The sequence below is a fragment of the Anabrus simplex genome, chromosome 4 (assembly GCF_040414725.1).
Source record: "Anabrus simplex isolate iqAnaSimp1 chromosome 4, ASM4041472v1, whole genome shotgun sequence".
Taxonomy (NCBI): Eukaryota; Metazoa; Arthropoda; class Insecta; order Orthoptera; family Tettigoniidae; genus Anabrus; species Anabrus simplex.
In genome coordinates this window covers 247,841,643-247,865,242 of record NC_090268.1, presented here as the reverse complement: position 1 = coordinate 247,865,242, position 23,600 = coordinate 247,841,643, and the positions used below count along the sequence as shown (strand labels likewise).

Sequence of the window (23,600 nt, the reverse complement as noted above, 5' to 3'; positions counted from 1 at the left end):
CACAATTATCAGCACTACACCGGCCCTCCAGTAGTGCCAGGGAACTGTGAGACGACCTTACAAGAGCCTCTGGCATTCAGCTGTATGTTCAGTCCTTACGCAATCGATTAAGAGAGGATAGCATACGTTCTAGAAAACCTGCTCACATAGCTCCCCTCACTAGGGAACATCGTAGAACTCGTCTTGCGTTTGCCAGAGAACATCGTCACTGGCAACTGAGACACTGGTGCCGGTTAATGTTTACATATGAGTCCGGGTTTACCTTACATGGACCAGATGGCCGTTAACGCATGTGGAGATGACGAGACAGCGATTCGTTGAAGGTCTTATACAGGAAGTGGACAGACATGGTTGTGGATCGGTCATGGTGTGGGAAGTGATCGTGATTGATAATCGTACAGATCTGTGGTGGTACCTGGCTGTCTGAATGCTGCGGTATACATCAGGTGCAGCGTGAGCGATCATATTGCTCCTGCTGCTCATAGTGTAGAGCCTGACTTCTTGCTGATGCATAATAATGCGACAGCCCATACTGCATGAGACACCAGAGATCATCTCCAAACAATTGCATAACTCTGGTGGAGTGGCCTGCAAGGAGCCCACACCTAAATCCACTGGAGCACTTATGGGTTGTATTGCAGAGACGAATTCAGCAGCGAGAAAATGCTCCACAAACATTACACGACCTTGGTGAAGCACTGGTTGAAGAGTAGGACGCCATTCCACTGACAGTCATCCGACGTTACATACGCAGCATGCCACGCAGGCGTGCAGGTGTAATTGAAGCTAGGGGAGGTGCAACACGGTTTTAGGCAACTGTCGCTCAGGTATGCAGAGTGTTCGGCAAGAACTTAACATTGTGGTTGTGGTAGTTCATCTGTTGTGTTGCAAATTTGTGTGAATGGCTAAATGCAATGGCAATGGTTTTGTTGTTGTTAATTAAATAAAGTATGCAGTTCCTTCCCGAACATGTGTTTCTTTTCACAAATTCATATGCTGAGTGTATATACACTTCAGTTGTTGGTGAGAGAAATTACTGTATCTTAATCTGTACATTATCCCTATGAAAGGGGTAATTGTGCTGATAACTTTCTGAATTTCTGACACCGCCCAATTCACTCTTGACTATCCCATAATATACATTTGATTTTACTCCTTGTAATACAATGTTTACTGGCGCCGGCCATTTCTGCTGACTATCAAGTGGGAATTGCTCTACTTTGAGAACGATTGCATGATGCAATTTATGGTGTTCATTCCTAATTCTGGAGAGAGCAGATTCTCAGGTTTCAAATAGCATTTTGCATGTCATGCCATCTATGGACAGAAGGCTTGAACTCGTTACTGAAAACTACCTCTCAGTAGATCGGCTGCCAACCATCTGTGTATGAATGGTCACATCACATGCAGCCGCCTGGCAAGCAACTAGGTACACCAGTGATTTAGGTCCTGAGCTATGAATTCAAGGCTGTTTTCCATTTTGTGCAGTAAAATGGTTACTGAATTGGATTTTCTTTTACTTCACACTAGGGGAGGAAAATTTATTGAGCCATCTGTTTGAACTTTGTTCTGAAGTGCAGATTTTTCTCTCTTGTACATCCTCAGACCTGAATTATTTCACTAATGAGCTGTGGCTTGCCTGGTTGACGTACCTGGCAGATTCATTTTGCCACCTCAACCAGCTGAACAAGAATTTGCATCGTGCACTTACTCCCATATGTTTGGTACAGGATAAAAATAATAAATTTCTGAAAATAGTGAACTGGTAATGAATATAAAGGAGCATCTTAGGAGTCTAATCTCAAATCTCAACGAATATTTTCCTGAAAACCTGGCTTCAGGATTTTCATTTAGGGACTCATTTTCTGTTGATGACTTCTTAACAGAAATGTTCTTTCAAGAAAAAAAAAAAATGAATTGATTGAGCTCTGATGTGATAGCAATCTCAGTAATCTCAGAAAAATCCGTACCTTTTTTTTCGGTGGGGGGGGTGGGGTATTTTTAACTACCTACCTACGTAAATGTGGGTTTTCTTCTCTAATTTTTATCAAAAAAAGTTCAGAAATGTGTTAAATGTTGAAACCAGTTTAAGACTCTAATGAAATTGATTGAAACCAAAGAATGGGTTAATTGAGACAGCACAACCTTCGCACTGAAACAAGAACGTGATTTATATTTATAGCTTTTATTGATTGTAAATCTGAGTACTGGAGTGCCAATATCGGGAGTATGTGTTTGTCGAAGTTTGTGTATTCCCTCACTATATTTCAACAATGTTTTTAAAAAAAATTTAAATTCACATTTTATAGAACAATCCACTTGCTAGATTCAAGCAGTTGTTTTTCCAATAAACATCTAAATACTGCATTCAGTAAATAAATACATTGCTATTATTGTTGTAAATGTAAACAGATATTTATTTTGACCCCGTAGCAAGAAAATCGCACATTTCCAGAATAAATTTGTTAGCTGATAAATCTAATATCGTGCATTAAATGTAATGGTACATGGAAATGGTTGAGAACTTTTGCTCTGTTGTATTTTCTGTTGCCTGTGGACTCTGTAGACCAGTCCGTCCATTGTGTCTTTGTTGATACTGATGCACTGCCATAGTACAATGAGGTCTTGCATTGCCATCTACTAGATGGTCCCCTGGATAAGACAGGTAAGGCCTGACAACAGTGTCTGGAATCTCTGGTATATATCAAGAGCCAGTCAGAATGCCATAGATGGGAATAGAATGTGGCCTTATTGCTGGTTTCATTAGGAGGTCCTCTATAGTCTTGTATCTCTGCTGTCAGGTTTCAAATCAATCCTGGTCTCAGTTTCAGCTTGATTCATTGGTGTAATGAAAAGTTTCTTATAGGCCTATTGTAGTCGTGCATCCACATTCAGCTTGATGTGAGGTATGAATCCCTGTAACGCTAAAGAAGTCGTATCTAAGTGGACAGGGCTATACAATAGATGTAGGTTGTATGAGGCATAGTGTCAAGATACCAATCTTGGCATTGAGGGGTAGTAAAATAATGATTACAGCAAAACCTATCATTCACATTGCCTGTCTCTCCACTTATTTCATACTATAGATATGCCATGTTTAGCCTTTCAGTATGACAGGGCTTAATTATGCCTACTGTGTCTGTGAATTCACTAACTTCAACTTGTGTGCCATGGCTAGATTAGTAAATTGAAGGCACTAGGATACAGACATCATCTGCTGGGTGAAATGATTATTGTTTCAAGAGGAAGTATAGCTGGGCAACCATCTTCTGTTTACTCTAATCAGAGGGAAAATTGGAAGAGGTTCAATGTTTCAAAAATAAAGGTATCAGCAAAAGAAAGATAGGGTCCACAGTGGGCATGAAATTGAAAGACTCCCTAAGACTCGGAAACCTAATACAGTCATGGTCAGAAAAGAACAAGAGTTGATTAAGGGAGGTTGAATAGGTAAGGTGAAAGTGAGGAGCTTGATACAAGTAAGTATAAGCAATGCCAGACTCGGCTAGGGGATCCGTAGTCACCAACCCATCCAAAGGTCAGAGTCCATAGTACTTCTTTCAGTTGCCTTATAATACAGGCAGAGGATGTGTTCTACTACCCTACCCACAGGGAGGGTCTGTTGGATGAAGTCCGCTTATTCTGTGAATTTACGACCGTGATATGAGTAACTAAAACTGACTAGGCCTTTATTTACTTTATATGTAGGCCTAAAAGTCATGTTCACCATTTATTGTCTTTTTTACATTTAGATATACTGCCTTGCAACGAAAATAGCCAGTATAACTCAAATACATTCATGAGTTTGTTAAAGAGTAGTCCGCCATGACAGACAGGATTAGAACTTGTAGGAGAATGTCAGATTGGTTGGAAGGTAGGTTGGATCGTTCCCGAGCGGTTGGAACGTATAGGTTGGGAAGTTTCAACTAAGGTATTGCCCCCTTTATTTCTGGCATGCTCAGCTGGAGAGCGAGAGTCTCAAGGGTGGACTAGCTTCGCTTATTTTCGAAGGCAGGGAAAGAGACAAGGACTAGCGACAATAATACAAAAAATTTAAACAACAGGTTTTTGACATTTATTAATACTAGCACTCAATAGCAATTAACAAATTAACATTGAATAAATCTCGATGGTAATTCAAAATTAAATTCTTCTCAGCCAGTTCCCTTAGATACATCATTTAATTTCTCCGACCCCTTGGAAGTCAAAATATGCTGCAATTATACATATTTATAGTAGCCTACTTTTGGCTCAAGAAAACAAAAAAATTATATGGGGAGGACCTCCTCTTAGTAATGCCGTAATTATTTACAAGTTGAAAACAAAACAAATCTCAATGAGCTATCTGACTCATAGCTGGTCTTAAGCATTTAGATTATCAGATCCATTCATGTAAACAGCCATTTATTTCAAACTGAAATAAATTATGGCGTCAAGATTTCACAAGAAAAATAATTTAATCACGTTCTACTTGTGGATAATCTTACATTACATCGTCGCATTCATCAAATGAGAGATCCACTGAACTGGACAAAAAAAATTTTATTCGGAAAATATTACTTAAAGATGTCTCTCAGACTTAGTTCCATCAAATTGTACTCGTACAATAATTATTTCCACGAAACTTCCTTTAATATTTGACTGAACAACCCGTGAAGTTAATCTTTAACATCTGACGCCTTGAGAAAAATTAACATTACAAGCTTTACAATAACTGTGAACTTTGTCCAGACGCATGAAATAATCCCTCCTTATTCATTGGTATCTGATAATTTGATCTTAACTCAACTTAATTTTAAAATAAAATTTACCAAAGATTTAACTTTCAATAAGTCAGATCAACTCAAACAACGGTGCTGATAACCTGGGTCCAACATGATGAACCCGTGGCCGGGTCAAAACCTCATTTCAAAAAAATATCACAAGTCACTAAAATTGCTACAGCACACACACACACACACACACGCACGCACACACACACAAGGATTATTTACATTATTTACAATGAATTCTAGACTTTGAATTTTATATTTTGATTTTTACCCTAGGCACATGAAATATCACGATGACAGTATTCGGTTTAAATAGAATCCATTTTATGACTCTTAGAAATGTGATGAAATCTGAGTTATCACTTCGTCAAAGATGATGAAAATTTCACCAACGTTGATCATAATAACACCAGCGGTTGATATCTGGAAGAATTGTCATCTACAGATACGCACATAGTACAGGTCAAACATTAGCATTCGCATTCATGGTTCATGACTCAGGACATTATTATTACTTAACTGTACGTTTATCAATTAACACGTGCTCCACACTTGAAGAAGTTACGTTTTACCACACACATACTCTTGAAATAAAATTCAATAAATGAATTCAATAAACACAGTAAATGATCCGTCGGGATTCTGCCATATTCCAGGCTCATATTTATCATAATTGAGCATGCATTAACATCTTACAACAAGATCAAGCAATATTTAAACTCATTGACCCTTCATGTAACCCGAGGTGGAATTATTATTGGATATGCTAGATATTAAATTTATGTAAGCCAGAATTCGACAATAAGCCAGATGACACTAACACACGTTAAATCCAACAAGAAAATTTACACTGAAATCCGGTATAACAGACATGCTGTAAATCTGTCCCACATGACTTCCACATTGAAAATATTTTCAAAATTAAATTATTACTTATTGATGAGGACAGTGATTTTTAAATAACGCTGGACTACTAAGTGGGGCATTTGGAGTAATCGTAGAAGACTTGCGCACATCCTAGCTACTCTAATAGAATCCAATAATCACTCATACGCGTGACAACACTACTGTTCCCCATGCGAAAGAAGGATGAAAATATTAACTACTACTGAAAATCTAGAAGAAATACTACTACTAATGAATAAGTAAGCATTATTTCTACAAAGCTGAACAGATAAAACATTAGAAAAGCGTACTTAAATGTGTGATGAAACTGGATCTCTGCCGATCTGGAATTACTGGATCACATGTTGTTGGTTATCTGCTTCCGTCGTCATCTCCCCATGTTAGATGTCGCCTACATTTTAGTACACCATCGCAGCAGTGACGTCCAATGCATAAATACTGTAGATCTCCTCTTCAGATCGTTGAAACATCTCGACGAACTCCAGTAACCACTTGGCGATCCTCTTTCTTCTAGTACGGTGAAGGCTGAAAATGACACAAATTTTTAGAAGATATTCCACACACAATTACGTCGAGTTTTAGAGATGAATTAACACGTAACTTAGCCTGCAAAAATCTGCCAGACTCATTGACTAACGTACTATAAGAAGGTAGTTGATTTGTACTGCCGTTGAGTAGAAATATTGCCGAGTTCAGCGACAGAGTGTCTGCGTCGTAAAATCCCAGAAGAATGCAAGTACAAGCCAGTAGAACAAATACCTAGAGCGCAAATAATTAAGAGTAAGAGGGCGTTTCTTATGATAACTGGGGTATTTAAGCATTTCTCAAGGTGGAAGCAAGGTGACGACAGGAAGCATGACCAACAAATGGCAAATAAGTTAATATGGGAAGGACAGCTGATTCAGAAAGTGATGGAACCAACCAGAGGGAAAAATATCCTGGATGTGGTGCTGATAAAACCAGATGAGCTCTATAGGGAAACTGAAGTAATAGATGGTATTAGTGACCATGAAGCTGTTTTTGTGGTAGTTAAAAATAAATGCGATAGAAAGGAAGGTCTTAAAAGTAGGACTGTTAGGCAGTACCATATGGCTAATAATAATAATAATAATAATAATAATAATAATAATAATCGTATGGCTTCAGCTACCGTGTGCAGACATTTCAATTTGACGCCATCTGGCTGTCTGCTCGTCAATTTCGACGTTCCGTTTTACTCTAGGCCCCCACTAGATGGCAGACCGAGTAAACCGAAACTCTCTTGGGCGTCTATGGCTGAGATTTAATTAATTTTGTCGGGTAAACACCAAATGTGTCACCAGAGATCTTTTACATGCCGATATCGTACGACATGGAGTGTTGAATGGACTTTTTTCCGTCCTTCAAAATTCCGACTACCTCTGCCGGGTTTGAACCCGCTATCTTGGGATCCGGAGGCCAACATTCTACCGCTGATCCACAGAGGCAGCTACCATATGGCTGATAAAGCAGGTATGAGGCAGTTTCTAAAAAGTAACTATGATCGGTGGAAAGCGGTAAATAAAAATGTTAACAGACTCTGGGATGGGTTTAAAGAAATTGTTGAGGAATGCGAAAACAGGTTTGTACCATTAAGGGTGGTAAGGAATGGTAAAGAACCACCTTATTATAATAGAGAAATAAAGAGACTAAGAAGGAGATGCAGACTGGAAAGAAAGAGAGTTAGAAATGGCTGTGGAAGTAAGGAGAAAAAGGAACTTACTAGAAAATTGAATCTAGCAAAGAAGGCAGCTAAGGATAAGATGATGGCAAGCATAATTGGCAGTCATACAAATTTTAGTGAAAAATGGAAGGGTATGTATAGGTATTTTAAGGCAGAAACAGGTTCCAAGAAGGGCATTCCAGGAATAATTAATGAACAAGGGGAGTGTGTATGTGAGGATCTTCAAAAGGCAGAAGTATTCAGTCAGCAGTATGTAAAGATTGTTGGTTACAAGGATAATGTCGAGATAGAGGAAGAGACTAAGGCCAAAGAAGTATTAAAATTTACATATGATAACAATGACATTTACAATAAGATACAAAAGTTGAAAACTAGAAAAGCGGCTGGAATTGATCAGATTTCTGGGGATATACTAAAGACAATGGGTTGGAATGTAGTACCATATCTGAAGCACTTATTTGATTATTGTTTGGTCGAAGGAGCTATACCAGATGAATGGAGAGTTGCTATAGTAGCCCCTGTGTATAAAGGAAAGGGTGATAGACTTAAAGCTGAAAATTACAGGCCAGTAAGTTTGACATGCATTGTATGTAAGCTTTGGGAAGGCATTCTTTCTGATTATATTAGACATGTTTGTGAAATTAATAACTGGTTCGATAGAAGGCAATTCGGTTTTAGGAAAGGTTATTCCACTGAAGCTCAACTTGTAGGATTCCAGCAAGATATAGCAGATATCTTGTATTCTGGAGGTCAAATGGACTGTATCGCGACTGACATGTCTAAAGCATTTGATAGGGTGGATCATGGGAGACTACTGGCAAAAATGAGTGCAATTGGACTAGACAAAAGAGTGACTGAATGGGTTGCTATATTTCTAGAAAATAGATATCAGAGAGTTAGAGTAGGTGAAGCTTTTTCTGACCCTGTAATAGTTGAGAGGGGAGTTCCTCAGGGCAGTGTTATCGGACCTTTATGTTTTCTTATATATATAAATGATACGAGTGAAGGAGTGGAATCGGAGGTAAGGCTTTTTGCGGATGATGTTATTCTCTATAGAGTGATAAATAAGTTACAAGATTGTGAGCAACTGCAACGTGACCTCGAAAATGTTGTGAGATGGACAGCAGGCAATGGTATGTTGATAAACTGGGCCAAAAGTTAGGTTGTGAGTTTCACAAATAGGAAAAGTCCTCTCAGTTTTAATTACTGCATTGATGGGGTGAAAGTTCCTTTTGGGGATCATTGTAAGTATATAGGTGTTAATATAAGGAAAGATCTTCACTGGGGTAATCACATAAATGGGATTGTAAATAAAGGGTACCGATCTCTACACATGGTTATGAGGGTGTTTAGAAGTTGTAGTAAGGATGTAAAGGAGAGTGCATATAAGTCTCTGGTAAGACCCCAACTAGAGTATGGTTCCAGTGTATGGGACCCTCATCAGGATTACCTGATTCAAGAACTGGAAAAAATCCAAAGAAAAGCAGCTCGATTTGTTCTGGGTGATTTCCGACAAAAGAGTAGCGTTACAAAAATGTTGCAATGTTTGGGTTGGGAAGAATTGATAGAAAGAAGAAGAGCTGCTCGACTAAGTGGTATGTTCCGAGCTGTCAGCGGAGAGATGGCGTGGAATGACATTAGTAGACGAATAGGTTTGAATGGCGTTTATAAAGGTAGGAAAGATCACGATATGAAGATAAAGTTGGAATTCAAGAGGACAAACTGGGGCAAATATTCATTTATAGGAAGGGGAGTTAGGGATTGGAAAAACTTACCAAGGGAGATGTTCAATAAATTTCCAATTTCTTTGAAATCATTTCGGAAAAGGCTAGGAATATTACCAATATAAATGGTCCGTTATTGGACATTATAAATTTTCCAGCTAACTCATTCTTGGTTGCCAGCGTTTCGCCCTCGTGTGCTAGGGTGGGCTCATCAGTTGGTACCTAGCACACCTACCAATACGCTGGCCAGTGCATACCGTGGAGGCCACTGCGTAGGCTAACTGGAGCCACCGGCAGTGCCAATGCACTAAGAGATTTTGTCTCATTATCAAAAATTGATGCCTGCTTGGCCATCAGATGATATAGATGTTGATTCCCATAGGGAATCTGAAATATTTGTCCTGAATGAGTAAATTTATAATATCAATATAAATGGTCCGTTATTAGACATTATAAATTTTCCAGCTAACTTATTCTTGGTTGCCAGTGTTTCGCCCTCGTGTGCTAGGGTGGGCTCATCAGTTGGTACCTAGCACACCTACCAATACGCTGGCCAGTGCATACCGTGGAGGCCACTCATTACTCATTCAAGACAAATATTTCAGATTCCCTATGGGAATCAACATCTATATCATCTGATGGCCAAGCAGGCATCAATTTTTGATAATGAGACAAAGTCTCTTAGTGCATTGGCACTGCCGGTGGCTCTAGTTAGCCTACGCAGTGGCCTCCGGTATGCACTGGCCAGCGTATTGGTAGGTGTGCTAGGTACCAACTGATGAGCCCACTCTAGCACACGAGGGCGAAACGCTGCCAACCAAGAATGAGTTAGCTGGAAAATTTATAATGTCCAATAATGGACCATTTATATTGGTATTATAAATTTGCCCATTCAGGACAAATATTTCAGATTCCCTATGGGAATCAACATCTATATCATCTGATGGCCAAGCAGGCATCAATTTTTGATAATGAGACAAAGTCTCTTACTGCATTGGCACTGCCGGTGGCTCTAGTTAGCCTACGCAGTGGCCTCCACGGTATGCACTGGCCAGCGTATTGGTAGGTGTGCTAGGTACCAACTGATGAGCCCACCCTAGCACACGAGGGCGAAACGCTGGCAACCAAGAATGAGTTAGCTGGAAAATTTATAATGTCCAATAACGGACCATTTATATTGGTATTATAAATTTACTCATTCAGGACAAATATTTCAGATTCCCTATGGGAATCAACATCTATATCAAAGGCTAGGAAAGCAACAGATAGGGAATCTGCCACCTGGGCGACTGCCCTAAATGCAGATCAGTATTGATTGATTGATTGGGTGTATCTTCACATTGACTCGTAATTGGCCGTCGTCTTACACCTGATAGGTCATTACAATTCTCTAAAGTACTCTCACTCGAAGATTCTGGCACGCGTACTTCACCTTGCAGTGGCCTTGGGACGTTCCCGGTGGGTCATGTGACACAGCTGACCGGTCGATTGAAAATCAGTACTTTGCTCTCGGCTGGTGAGAACCGGTTCTGTACATGCGGACACGTCTCTATAACCCAGGACGGGAAATATATCACTCGTACTAATGAAATAATAGCCTCTTACTTGAATACACAATAAAATGTTTATTGTAGGCCAAATTTGAAGGGGACATTACAGAGAAGAAGGATAGTCGATGAAGTGGATTCCCATGATGATATTACATTCTCAACTGTAGTATTATTTACAAGTATGTACACTATGTACAAGTATTAGAATATTTTCACTGGCAAATCTTGAGTGAGAAGTTGTCTATCAGCCTTCTTATTTGAAGTCAAGTTATGAGAAGACTTATTACTATTACTGATTACGTAATCGCCCTGTCGACCGACAAGGGTTCTGACTGCATCTCATCCGCGAATAAATGGTAGAAGCCCCAAATAACAGCTTCTCTGCCTTTATATAGCCTCAGCGGCCACATCCAATGTTCTCGAACCTTGTAGATTATCTGTCTACGTGACTGCCGAACTTTCCGTAGTTCTGACCAATCGGAGGCCTGTATTCTCAGTACAGTTGCGGTACGTCGCAACATTGTTTCATGGCTTGACGTGTGCCCCGGGCAACATGACTCACGTCCTCGTGCCCGTGATTCTAAACATATGACAAATATCTCTGTTACTCAAGATTTCTCAACAAGTTGAAATATGACTTCTACACTTAAATTCTTAACTTCATGAATATGAATTATTTTATAAATCTTCTTATTATCAGGTGTGCCTATACCTGATCCCTAGCCCTTATCACTGGCTGATTCTCATATATCAGGTACAGCAATTCCTCCTACATTCCCTTCGGTTCGATCCTCGGAGGGAGTAGCTGTCCTGAGTTCATGTCCCCAGAAGGACGCAACAAGTCCAGAATGTTTATATGTACAATTTATAGCTCTTTATAGCCTAGAAGTCATGTGTTTACTGCACATAATTTGAGGTTATCGCATATTGGACCCCGCTTTACTCTTTTTGGCTGTAGAAGTGGGGGGGAAAGGGGTCTAATACGCGAGTTAATATGGTATATATCTAGACTGCTAGGGAAAATGAGTATAACTCAGAAAATGTTGAAAATAAGATAAGTACACAGTGCGATTCCTGGAAGGAATTTCAATCTTTGGTCTAAGTAGTATAAGTCAGAACTCAAGTGTATGTACAGTATTTCATTTGGACCTAACAGTACAAGTAAGCATGTTAATATCTATCTAGGGGAAGAAGAGTACAAGTCATTTTCTGACATATACTTGTTTTCCTTGGCAGCCGAAATATATTAATTGCTGCCAATTAGCGTTTACGAAGAGAATATATAGATACTAATGCAATTTTTAAATGTTTGTATCATAGTCTGAATTCAATTTAATATCCAGTTTTGAAACGTGTCTAAAATTCTTTGTTTCTATTTTTATTGTAAAGCAATTGGGAAGAAACCACCCCCTGCCCCTGGCTGTGTGGATCAGCAGTTAACATCACTATCACTTAGCACCAATGTGCACACTGAACTTGATATCCCACCTGCCCCAGCAGAGACACCTTATGCTCTACAGATTCTCCTGGATATGTATCGGGCTCAGTTTATGCAGATGGTGGATCAAATGAAGAGTCCTCGTTATAGGGATGAAGTGAATGTTAGCATTGAGAAGGAAAAGGTAATTGTCTGATGTTTGATGCTGAATCAGATTATAGCTCTGTATTGTTTTTATTAAACTATTCATGTTTTTTATATAACTTGTGTGCATGATGGATATAACATGCTTTTTTCCTTAGGAACGCAACCTGAAACTTATGAGCCGTGCTGCCCAACTTGAGAAGCAAATTAAAGTGCTTATTGACGACAGTGTTGCCTTGCTCAAAGCTCGTATGTCTGAGTTAGGAATTAATGCTAGTACTCCTGGAGACTTACTTGCTAAAGCCAAAGAAATTGTTCTTAGACACAAAGAACTTCAGGCTAAAGCGTCAAAGTTGCAAGCACAGGTAAGCAAATCAAGCCTTAAAATTTTCCTAATCATATACTGCGTAGTATATTGTGACATCACCGTTCTTGTAGTATAATATATAAAGCATTGTAATTCCCTGTTGTTGTTTTCAAATATTGTCACAAAACTAGTATCATGCATCAAAACATTGTTCTTCTTTTAAGGTTTCATCTATTGAGCAAGACCAGGCGAAGTATGTTCAATTGCGTCAGCAAGAAATTCTTGAGAAATACCACAAGGCGGGAATGGTTAATGGCACAAATCTTAGTAGTATGGATGTATCGGCTCTCACACAAGAATATATTCTGAGGGAAATATCTGCTACACTGAGTACACGGAAGAAGTTGCATACCAAAGTATCACGCCTTGAATCAGAGCTTACTTCCTTAGAGAAAGCATCTGAGGAGCGCAAAAATCAACCTAATTCATACATTTCTGGACCAAAACCTTTCTCTAGTAATGGTGTGTATGCAAATAATTCTCCTGCAGTATCTAGTAAAATTCAACATGCTCATCCCCCTCTCCAGCCACCTATTTTGATTTCCAACCATCATGGACATCAAGTTTCTAGCAAACCTCAGCGCAAGTCAAGGGAGAGCCGGTCACGGTCCCAAGATTGGCCTGATGTTCCTGATATTGGAAAAATTGAGGAGAACAATCCAGAAATTTTGGCTCAAAAAATTCTAGAAACTGGAAGACAAATTGAAGCGGGAAAGATCAGAGAAGTGCCCAAATTTAATGGAAGCAATAATTCTGTGATGCCACCTGTTGATAGTATCATACCAAACCATGAAACTTCACATAATCACAGTAACAGATTTCAGAGAGACTATGGTAACAATTCAAGACATGTGCATTACTCTCCTGTTGCATCTGCCAAACCAACTACGGAAAGTCCTTCAGCTGTGCAGTCTTCTCGTTCTCAGCAGCGTGGCAGTGAAATGAAACCTTCAAAACATGGTCGAGCGTCAAGTGGCAGCAGCAAACCTATCAACTTTGTTAACAGTCGAGCTCAGGAGCCTCCGAGGGTTGCTAATTTTGAGGACCGCTTGAAAAGTATTATCACAAGTGTACTGAATGAGGACCACCAAAATCGTCAACAGCAACAAGCCCAAGGGATAGTAAATCCAAGCATGAGCTACACACTGGCTAACAGTACTGTAACTACTGTTGCCTCCCATTCAGGAATTAATTACACTGTCGGTGGTAACTACTACAACACTCCCACCAGTATGAGTTCTGTTTCTTTCTGCACCAGTGGGGGAATTACTGATAACAATAAAGGAGGTCGTGAAGCTAAGAAATCTAGCTTGGATTCATATCGGAGAGAATCTCATGATCGATCCAGTGTTCAACAAGTTCAGCCTCGAAATGTAACGTCCCTTCAACAACCTGATTATACTCAAGTCTCACCAGCCAAACTTGCCTTAAGGCGACATTTGTCTCAGGAGAAGTTGGCTGCTGCTTCAGCTCAACAGATTCAGGCCTTAGGTAATGGTGAAAAGGGTTATGTGGCTACTAGAACTATTGGGGACCTAGTAAGTGGAGAAATTGAGCGAACTCTTGAAATATCTAATCAAAGTATCATAAATGCAGCAGTTGATATGAGTACAATGATGGTTGGAAATGCTACAACACCTGCGACTGTTGTGAATCAGAATATCCCTCCACGACCGGAAAGAGTTAATGTGCGTATCAGTCGAATTGTTGAAGACACCCTTGGTAGAAAAGACGATGATCATTTGGTAGGTGGAAGCAGCCCATCCCCATTACACCATACCCCTGTATACTCTCCTATTTCAAGACCCAGTAGTGCAGAAGGGGCTGGAATAGGTCTATGTGGAAATCCTCCTACTCCTACTGGGCTTGCTCATGCCCCAGTTCAGTCATTGGAAGGTCTAGCTTATCCTCAGCATCGACCAAAGTCACCATTGAATCAACATGCACACCATGGTCTTGCGACCTTAGCTCATGCAGCTTATAATCACATGAATAACAACTATGCCCCTCCTGCAACTGTTGCCACTACCACTACTACCACACCTCCTAGTTACTCTCCACGTACCACGGTTTTATATCCTCCATCATCATCATCATCATCACCTGCATTTGCTGCACGATCCAATGCTCAGCATGTGACATCATCATCTTCATGTCGGTATGCATCAGTGTGTAATGAAGGTGGATATACACCTGTGCAGCTTCCTCGTGCCGACATCAAACCATATCATGAATCTTATTTTAATGATACAAAACCTCCAATTATCGTTACCACGTCTCAACATGAACATAAGACATCAGGTGAAGTGTCGTCTTCAAAAGTACATTCTTCAAGAAGTGGAGCTGATTCATCTTTTGCACCTGTCGAAGGTCTTGCTGCATCTTTGCAATCGAGGGTATTAGGTGCTCAAGAAGGATCAAGCTCAAAACATACTCTTACTCCACCGGATTCCCTCACAGTGAAGGAAGAAGTTGATGAACATATACGCTCGGATTGTATGATGTATGATAGTCGGCATCACAATCAGAGATTAGATTCTGTGAAGCCAGAGAGAAAGTATGAAGAGGATGGCAAGACTGAAGATTCTAGGCTGATGGATCAAAGAATCAATTCAGGTATTATTACCGGTAGTGAGGAATCTAAGCATATTCCTATTTTACAAACTGTAATGCCTCAGCAAAACCCTAGTTCAACAACAGCTTTACCACCTCCTTTAGATGTTATAAAAACTGAAGTTTGTGAAATTACTAAGTCATCTGAAAATGAAGAATCTTTTGGAAGAGGAAATAACTCCTTGAATAATAACTATAACAGCAGTAATAAACGTGCCTCGCCTGTTATCCAAGGACCATTACGATCTCACAAGAAGATGCACATTGGTAACAATTCTGAATTGTGCAACAAAGGAGAAGTAGACAGTGGAATTCCTTCTGTCTTAAGTAGTACAACTCAGCCGCTTACTATCAGCTCTGTTTCTTCTCCTGGTGTGCAGTCTGGCAGGTCATCTCCAACTCCTGTTGTGTGTCAGCCAGAAGAGCCTGGCCTTGATAGGAGCAGTGGTCAACAGGCTGAAGACCGGGATGAAGGTGAGTGTCATAGAATGGTGCAGTAATATATGAAGAATGAATGTTAAATCAGTGTGTATTTGCCATCCTGTTTCTTAAAGCCATTTAAAACATCCTCCTTTCTCAAAATTCAGTTCTGTTTCTTTTTAATTAAATTATTAATTTTTTCAATTTACTTTTTTTTTCATTGGCAGGCATTTAGCAGAATTAGAACAGTATGTTGTGTTTATTTTGTGGAATATTACAGGCAGTTTCTTGCAGATACTATGGCCACATACATATATTTTACTCTCGTACAGAGGCATGCAATTATTTTATGAAACAAAGGAACGCTCTTTGCAATCACATATTAGAATAAACTTTTTGTAGTGCTTTAAGTTTAGAATGACAAGCAATATCTGGAGTTGCTGTTTTCCATTCTGTTATTTTTTACTGTGGAATTTGATGTTTAAAAAATGCAACACAAGTAAGAGAAGTATTGGCTCTAAGAAATGTAATTTAGGTATTGTTTTATAAAGATGACTTAAACTTGTTTACCTTTTTATTTCTGAAATTGTAAATATTATCATAAGAAATGCCTCAGAGGCTCATAATTTTATATATTGGTTTAGTGTTTACAATATTATTGAGTATTTTGATCTCTTAAACCCAGTTAAACACCCTTTTTTGCAATAATGAACCAGTTTCAAGAAGTTTGTTACAGTTTAGTTTTTAAATTTAGCTTATTATATAATTCACATAAAATTAGACATGGATACCTATAGCAGGCACATACAAATTTTCTAAATTTGTCTGAATTCTTCCAATGTTAAGCGAATTGTTCCAATGTTAAGCACTCTGCAGACTTGAAACAGATGTTATGTAAATGAACTTAAACTGAAAGTTATTTTTGGTACATTGTATCCTACGAATTGTGAAGGAACCTAGCGAGTTGGCTACACAGTTTGGTCCTTTAGCTATGAACTTCCATTCAGGAGGTTGAAACCCCACCAGTGGCATGCTTGAAGATGGTTTTTCATGGTTTGTCATTTTCACACCAGGCCTTAATTAAGGCCATGGCTGCTTCCTTCCCAGTTCTAGCTGTTTTCTATACCATCGTCAACAGAAACCTAACTGAGTCTCTGCGGCTTTAAAACACTTGTCAAAAAAGAATCATGAGAAAGCATACCATATTTACTTGCTTAATTCCCTGCAGATTTTGAGGTCATGTTTTCAAAATCTTATATTTCTTGCAATGTGCATTACAAAATTGGATAAGCCTAGCATTTAACATGTTTTGTGAATTCAAAGAATCGTTTAAATACTGTCACACTTGGAAAAATTCAAAGTTGTTTATCACTAGTTCCAGTTGCCTGATTCCTCCGGGCAGGATCAAAAATAATACAGTAGAAGTCTATTATAGTGAGAATTCATAGCAGCAATAAATTGATTCGCTACTGCGGATTGTTGTTATGTCGGATTTTTTGTAAAAGCCTAGTAAAAACCACACACACACATGAAAATCGGTATGCAACGGCAATCAGTTTGTTCGACACTTGCGTTTTCGCATATTTTCATACTGCGGTTTACTTGTTATTTTTAAAATTCCGTGAACACGTGAAAGCGTATGTTCAATTTCATTCTGAAAAGTCTTAATAGTATCAATCTAGTGGTTTCTGTGGTAGTTTTCTTGTTCAAACAGCGTTGCCTAACCTAACTTAACCTCATACGGATCATGAAAACCTATTTCAAGCACCAGTAGAGTAATGATAACCTTTTTGCTATAAATTTACATGGGAATAGCCTATCCGGAATTTAACCAGATGCAAAGAATGTGAAACCTCATTAATGCATTCCTCATTACGGCGATTTCTCATTTAGTACCTCGTAAATTCGAAGTTCCGATTCACACCATATTAAATCTATATAAAAATACGTCGCTTATCGCACACAAATCTTCACTATTGCCGCTTGATATGATCTCATTTTTCCTAGCCTTGAAAATGTTCTTTGTCATCCCTTGTGAAAGGACCGTGATTTCCATCACATTAGAGCCCTCGCCACAGAAGACAGGTCGGAGAAAGTTGCACGAAAACAGGAAATTGGCCTGAATTCCTGAACTTTACAGGGTAAATTACACCTTTGGGAAGCAGGCCGTTAGCCTCAAGAAAGTTCAGTTTTGCTTTCCGGTTTTGATTGATATTGCTGAATAACTTAGTTAGCCGGTTTTTGCTTGTATTTCACTCTCCATTCAGAAGTTGGAAATGTATTCTGTGTTGAGTGGTACAGTGAAGTGTTGCAAACTGTCCACTTCATGGCCGTATCGATGAGTGTAATCAACAAATTAATCTAAAAAGCCACCTAATCGATACTTTATTTCTTTTGCCTTTGGCAAACTTAAAAATACATTAACAAACACAGTACATGTTTCGACCACTTAGTGGTCATCTTCAGCTGTATATAAAAAATCTTAGATGACAACATTTAAAAGCAAGCACATTGGATCTTAAAACTATATCCCATGGGAATCCGAAAACTATTGTTCTAGATGCTTTAAATGAAATGGAAGATTGAGGGAGGGGGGGGGGGCGGTTGGGGGTAAGGAGATTTATGTGAATGATACTTAAATTACAGTATCGTTTACAATTGTGTTTAAAAACTTAAATGATGAAAAACATATTTAAAATATTTAAAAGCGTCTATGGTAAAATTCTTTTTGATAACATTAGGTGGCGTGAATAAAAAGTTCGTGTTTGTAATAATCTTCAGGCATTTGTGAGAAAAATACTAACTTAATTAAAATTTGCGTCTGTGGTGATGTTAAACACTTTGTTTTTAATAAACATACTTTAAAATATTCTAAAGTGTCTATGGTAAGGCACTTATTCAAAAACACTTGTGCTTGAATGAAAGTTTATGTCATATGCACCAGTCTTCATGTATTTATTGTTTATATTTAATAACTTCCTTGAGTGATATTCTTGTGGTTAAAAGGCCGTGTCGACTGTTTAACTGCCGAGAATTGCTCTTCGGAATGTGATAAAAGAAATTGTGTTAGTCGTTTAACTTGCTAAAACCCTGTGGTGGCTTCTGTTATATAAAATGGCGATCTGATTCGGGCAGCTTGCCTCGCGATCTGTAACCAGCAGGAGATCGTAATATATTAAAATATGACATATGATAAAAGTAAAAAGCTCCGAATTCTAAATAGATAGCGGGAAGATATTTGTATTCGAGATTGCGTGGCCTTGACTTACCTTATCTGGCAAATGTTTAATCCGCGTTGCCTCGGAGAACTGCCTTCGTGCACGACCTAGTGTGATAGCGGTGTGACATGGTCTGATTGTTCGTGGAATATTCCGGAGAAAGGGGAAGTAGAGTTGTGTCGTTATCTAGTACGTCTTGTGAGGGGGGAGGGATTACTGGTTGTGATTCAGTGACGTCGTGTTCGAGTATTTCATTTGTTTGTCTTGTTTGTTTACTGTTTACCATTTCCACGCATTTACTGAATTGTTTGTATAGGAGGTTTTTTTCGTTCGTTTCGTTTAGATTCCGTTCCCTGTTCTCTAGTTTATCGAGAGTAATGTGGATGTTTTCTAGGTTATTCATTAAACTTCCTTTATTAATCCTACTGATAATTTGGAGATCTTGTCTGATGTTAGTGAAATTGTGATTTGCCTCCTTCATATGAGCTCCCATAGCAGAGTATCTTCTGTATTTCTCTGCATTAACATGTTCCTGATATCTAATTAAAAAGCTCCTCCCAGATTGCCCCACGTATGTTTTTTTGCACTGGGTACATGTCAATCTGTAAATGCCAGATTCCTGGAATTCGTCATCTTTAAGTTTATAGTCGTTTTCGATAGGAGCATTAACATATGAATTTAATTTTTTAAATTTTCGATGCCTTCCCCTAAACTACCATTTCATTCAGGGTGAATAAATTGTTTGTAGCTTAGACTGTAGTTCCTTTTTTCCCGACTCTATACACCGATTTTCATTAAATTCTGTTTGCCCATTTTCTCGTGATTTGGCATTGATGTGGACTTAGCAACAAAAATACAAATTCATTAATATCTTTGTTATCGTAGGCGGTACAGTAAAAATGTATAACACAAAAATGATTGGAAAATTATACGTAGGTGGTTTGAAAAGTTCTTGGAATGTACTAGAATTAAGTATCTTACCTCGGTGGAACTGCTTTTATTTTTCAACATAGTCTCCCTCTAGACTAATGCATTTGGTCCAGCGATGTTCCAATGCCTTGATCCCATCTCAAAAATGAGATTCCTCCAGGCCTGCAAAATACCTCTCCAATTCGGCTGTCAGTTCTTCCCTTGTAGAAAATCTCCGTCCACCGAGGAAAATTTTCAGCTTGGGGAATAGATGAAAGTCTGATGGTGCCAAATCAGGTGAATAAGGTGGATATGGCAACAATTTGTACCCCAGTTCATGAAGTTTTGCCATGGCAATAACACTTGTGTGCAGCGGAGCGTTGTCCTGATGAAAGATGACCTTTTTCCTTGCCAAACCAGGCCTTGTTTCGCGTATCTTTTCCTGTAGTTGGTCTAGGAGGTTTGCATAGTATTGCCCCGTAATTGTTTGGCCAGTAGGAAGATAATCTATCAGCAGAATGCCTTTTGCATCCCAGAAAACTGAGGCCGAATGCACTGCCTTTGCTTTCTTTGGTGGTGGTAAATCAGCATGTTTCCACTGCTTTGACTGCTGTTTTGTCTCTGGGGTATAGTAGTGGACCCAAGTTTCATCTGTAGTCACAAACCGGCGTAAAAAATCTTGTTGGTTGCACTGAAAACGGGCCAGACTTTGTTCGGACATTTCCAATCTGGTGCGTTTATTGTCCAATGTCAAGAGCCGCGGCACCCGTCTTGTGGATAATTTTTTCATACCCAATTCTTCGGTTAAAATATAATATACCCATTCAGAAGACATCCCTATAGCTTCAGCAATCTCCCGCACTTTCAGTCGACAATCCTCCATGACCATTTTATGCACATTTGCGATAAATTCTGGGGTCGTAACACTTTTTGGCCGTCCACTATGCGGATCATCATCCAAGCTCTCCCAACCAAATTTAAACTCGCTGGTCCACTTGGCAACAGTTGAAAATGAAGGAGCAGAGTCCCCCAGTGTGTTCTGAAAGTCGGCATGAATTTCCTTTGCTCTCGTACCTTTCTTTACAAAGTATTTAATCACTGCTCGAATCTCAGTTTTTTCCATTGTCACAAATCACTACGCAGGAAAAACAACAAAGAGTCGTCACTACCACACTCCTGCAGCTAGAGCACTAACGTGCCATGTGTTCACTCACAAAGGATGTGCAATTATTGCGTGGGAACCTCGTTGCTCTAGCAACCCTGGTCTAGAGTGCCAGGAATAACGGCTAAGAGGATTTGTCACACTGACCCTGTGTCATCTCGTAATCTGCAGGCCTTCAGGTTGAGCAGCGATCATTTGGTAGGCTAAGGCCCGTTAGGGCTGTACTTCAGTTTGGTTTAGGAGTGTTTTTAAGATTATAAATATATATATATTTCATCACATCCCGGCAAGCGGTGATTCTGAGAACTTTTCAAACCGTCCTCGTATATAACTTTAATTATGTAATATTTATCGATAGGACCACTAATAACATAAATATTTGAGAACTAAATTTTAGGCCTTCCCTGAACTATTCAGCGTGAATAAAATAATTTATAGTCTAGATTGTAGTGGCTCATTCTCCGACTGTACATACCAATTTTCATTAAATTATCTTCAGCCTTTTTCTCGTGATGCACATACATACATAGATACATACATACATACAGACAGACAGAAATTACGGAAAAGTAAAAAGTATATTTCCTTGTTGCTGTGGACATAACCAATACAGAAATACCATTCCTTTTAAATTCTGAGCAATGTACAGACAAAACTCTTATTTTGTATTGTATAGAGATTTTTCTATGAGCTGGCTGGTCAAAGTTGCCGACCTGAATTCATAGGAAGCTAATGAAGTTTCGCCAGTAAAATTGAATGTTAAGTATCAAGATTTTTAGCTCATTTAATTATTTGAAGCTGGCTCCGCGGTCTAGCTTGCCTGTCTCTCACTCGGAAGCCTCAGGTTCGATTCCCGGCAAGATCAGGCAGTTTTACCTGTATATGACGGCTGGTTCTAAGTCCACGCAACCTACGTTATTACAATTAATTGGGAAGCTATCTAACGGTGATATGGCAACCCTGGTCTAGAGTGCCAGGAATAACGGCTAAGAGGATTTGTCACACTGACCCTGTGTCATCTCGTAATCTGCAGGCCTTCAGGTTGAGCAGCGATCATTTGGTAGGCTAAGGCCCGTTAGGGCTGTACTTCGGTTTGGTTTAGGAGTGTTTTTAAGATTATAAATATATATATATTTCATTATTGTGATGTTTAGCCAAATTGTTGAAGGTTTTAAATAGTTCTGGGATTTTCAGTTTCCTCATATTGTATTTTTTTCCCCATGGTCCCTCCGAAAATGGAGAATCAAGGTTCCACTGTATCAGAAAGGAGCAAACAAGTGTCAAAAAAGACATTTTAGAGAGAGAGGACCAAGGAAAGGAACACCTAATGGAACAAACTTAGTGACAGGTCAGTGTGGGTGGAGGGAGCAACAGAAAGATCAGACAAAAACAAACATTGAGACATAAACACTGACAAATTACAATCTGTTGTACAAATGCATAAAAAAGTTGTTGATTTCAGCTAATTTAATGAAAGAGTGACTGGACGTCCTGGCACTTTACTTCGTAAACTTTTGTGTCCTTTTGTGTTTTAATGTTTGTCTCTCCTATTTCTATTGCTCCCTCTTCCCATAGAGACCTGTCACTGTGTTTTTCCTGTTGTGTGTTCCTTGAGTTGGTTCGAGAAATTGCATAGTTGTGAAGACAACATGCAGAGAAGGGTTTGCATTACATGGAGATAGCATTTGACTCTGAAAAATGTAAATTTTCCAGTGAATTACTATTGTACGTCACCTGCTGCAGCAACGCATTTTAAAGCCATTAAACAATACCTATAAGCACTGATTTGTGAATTATCAGAAGAATATTGAGATTTACTCACCTTAAGCATCTGATTCTTCGCTAACAAGAGAATTTGCTCAGACCGAGATATGTGAGGATAGCGGTCCATTGCTATGTTCTTAGGATAACTACAATGATGACACGTTGCAGAGAAACAATACGAACTCGGAAGTGTGTGACTAGGAAGAAAACCTGCGCGGGAATCTTCGTTTAGCATCACACGACCAAGCTACTGCACGATTGTTGTGTGGTCACTTGATGCAAAACTTTTATTTACTGACTGAGAGGTTGGCATTTGGTCAGAATTAATTTCCCACAAAATCGTATTGAGAATAAAAGTCTGAACAACCACCTATGTAAAGTTTACACCTTTAGCTTCCAGATGGAGCAATAATCTAAAAATCCATTTTGGCGCTTGAACAAGAGATGCGCAACACCATCTTCACATTTCAGCACACACTAAACAAATCACAGTTCCACAAGACTTCGTGCATAGTAAAGGCCATTGACAGCAAACCTATTGCTGAATTAATTGAAAGTGTTTTAGACAGTGATTCGGAGGACAGTGATGGGGATTATGATAATATTGAAGAACAGATTTTCAAGTGAAAGTGACAATTCATCTGATATGAATGGCTGTGAAATCGTAGCTAAAGTTCACATGCGATATCAAAACATAGTGACTGGGTGTGGGTTAGTAATCACTTTACAGGCTCTCCAAGAGTCTCGGGAGAATTGAAAGACAAATATTCAGATAAATCTGTATCTGAGTTTTCTGTATTTTTGAGTTTATGTACCCGTTGTTTTCCTATATTGCATGGGAAACAAATATTTTACAAATATTTACCCTTTATTTATCAGGTCCAGATAGGAAAGAACAGACGATGGTAAGTGGT

At 39.0% G+C, this 23,600-nt stretch overlaps 1 protein-coding gene across 2 annotated transcripts in view; it reads left to right on the top strand.

Annotated features, from left to right (window-relative positions):
- The window catches only part of gpp (grappa), a 552,218-nt gene that overhangs the window by 504,283 nt on the left and 24,335 nt on the right, over positions 1–23,600 (top strand). For both annotated transcript variants that reach the window (XR_010859839.2, XM_067145498.2), the window contains exons 12-14: positions 12,041–12,273; positions 12,392–12,598; positions 12,765–15,687. Coding sequence is in view for 1 of the 2 variants with exons in the window: in XM_067145498.2 (XP_067001599.2) it covers positions 12,041–12,273; positions 12,392–12,598; positions 12,765–15,687 (3,363 nt within the window). In the remaining variant the exon portion in view is untranslated. The remainder of the gene's footprint in view (positions 1–12,040; positions 12,274–12,391; positions 12,599–12,764; positions 15,688–23,600) is intronic.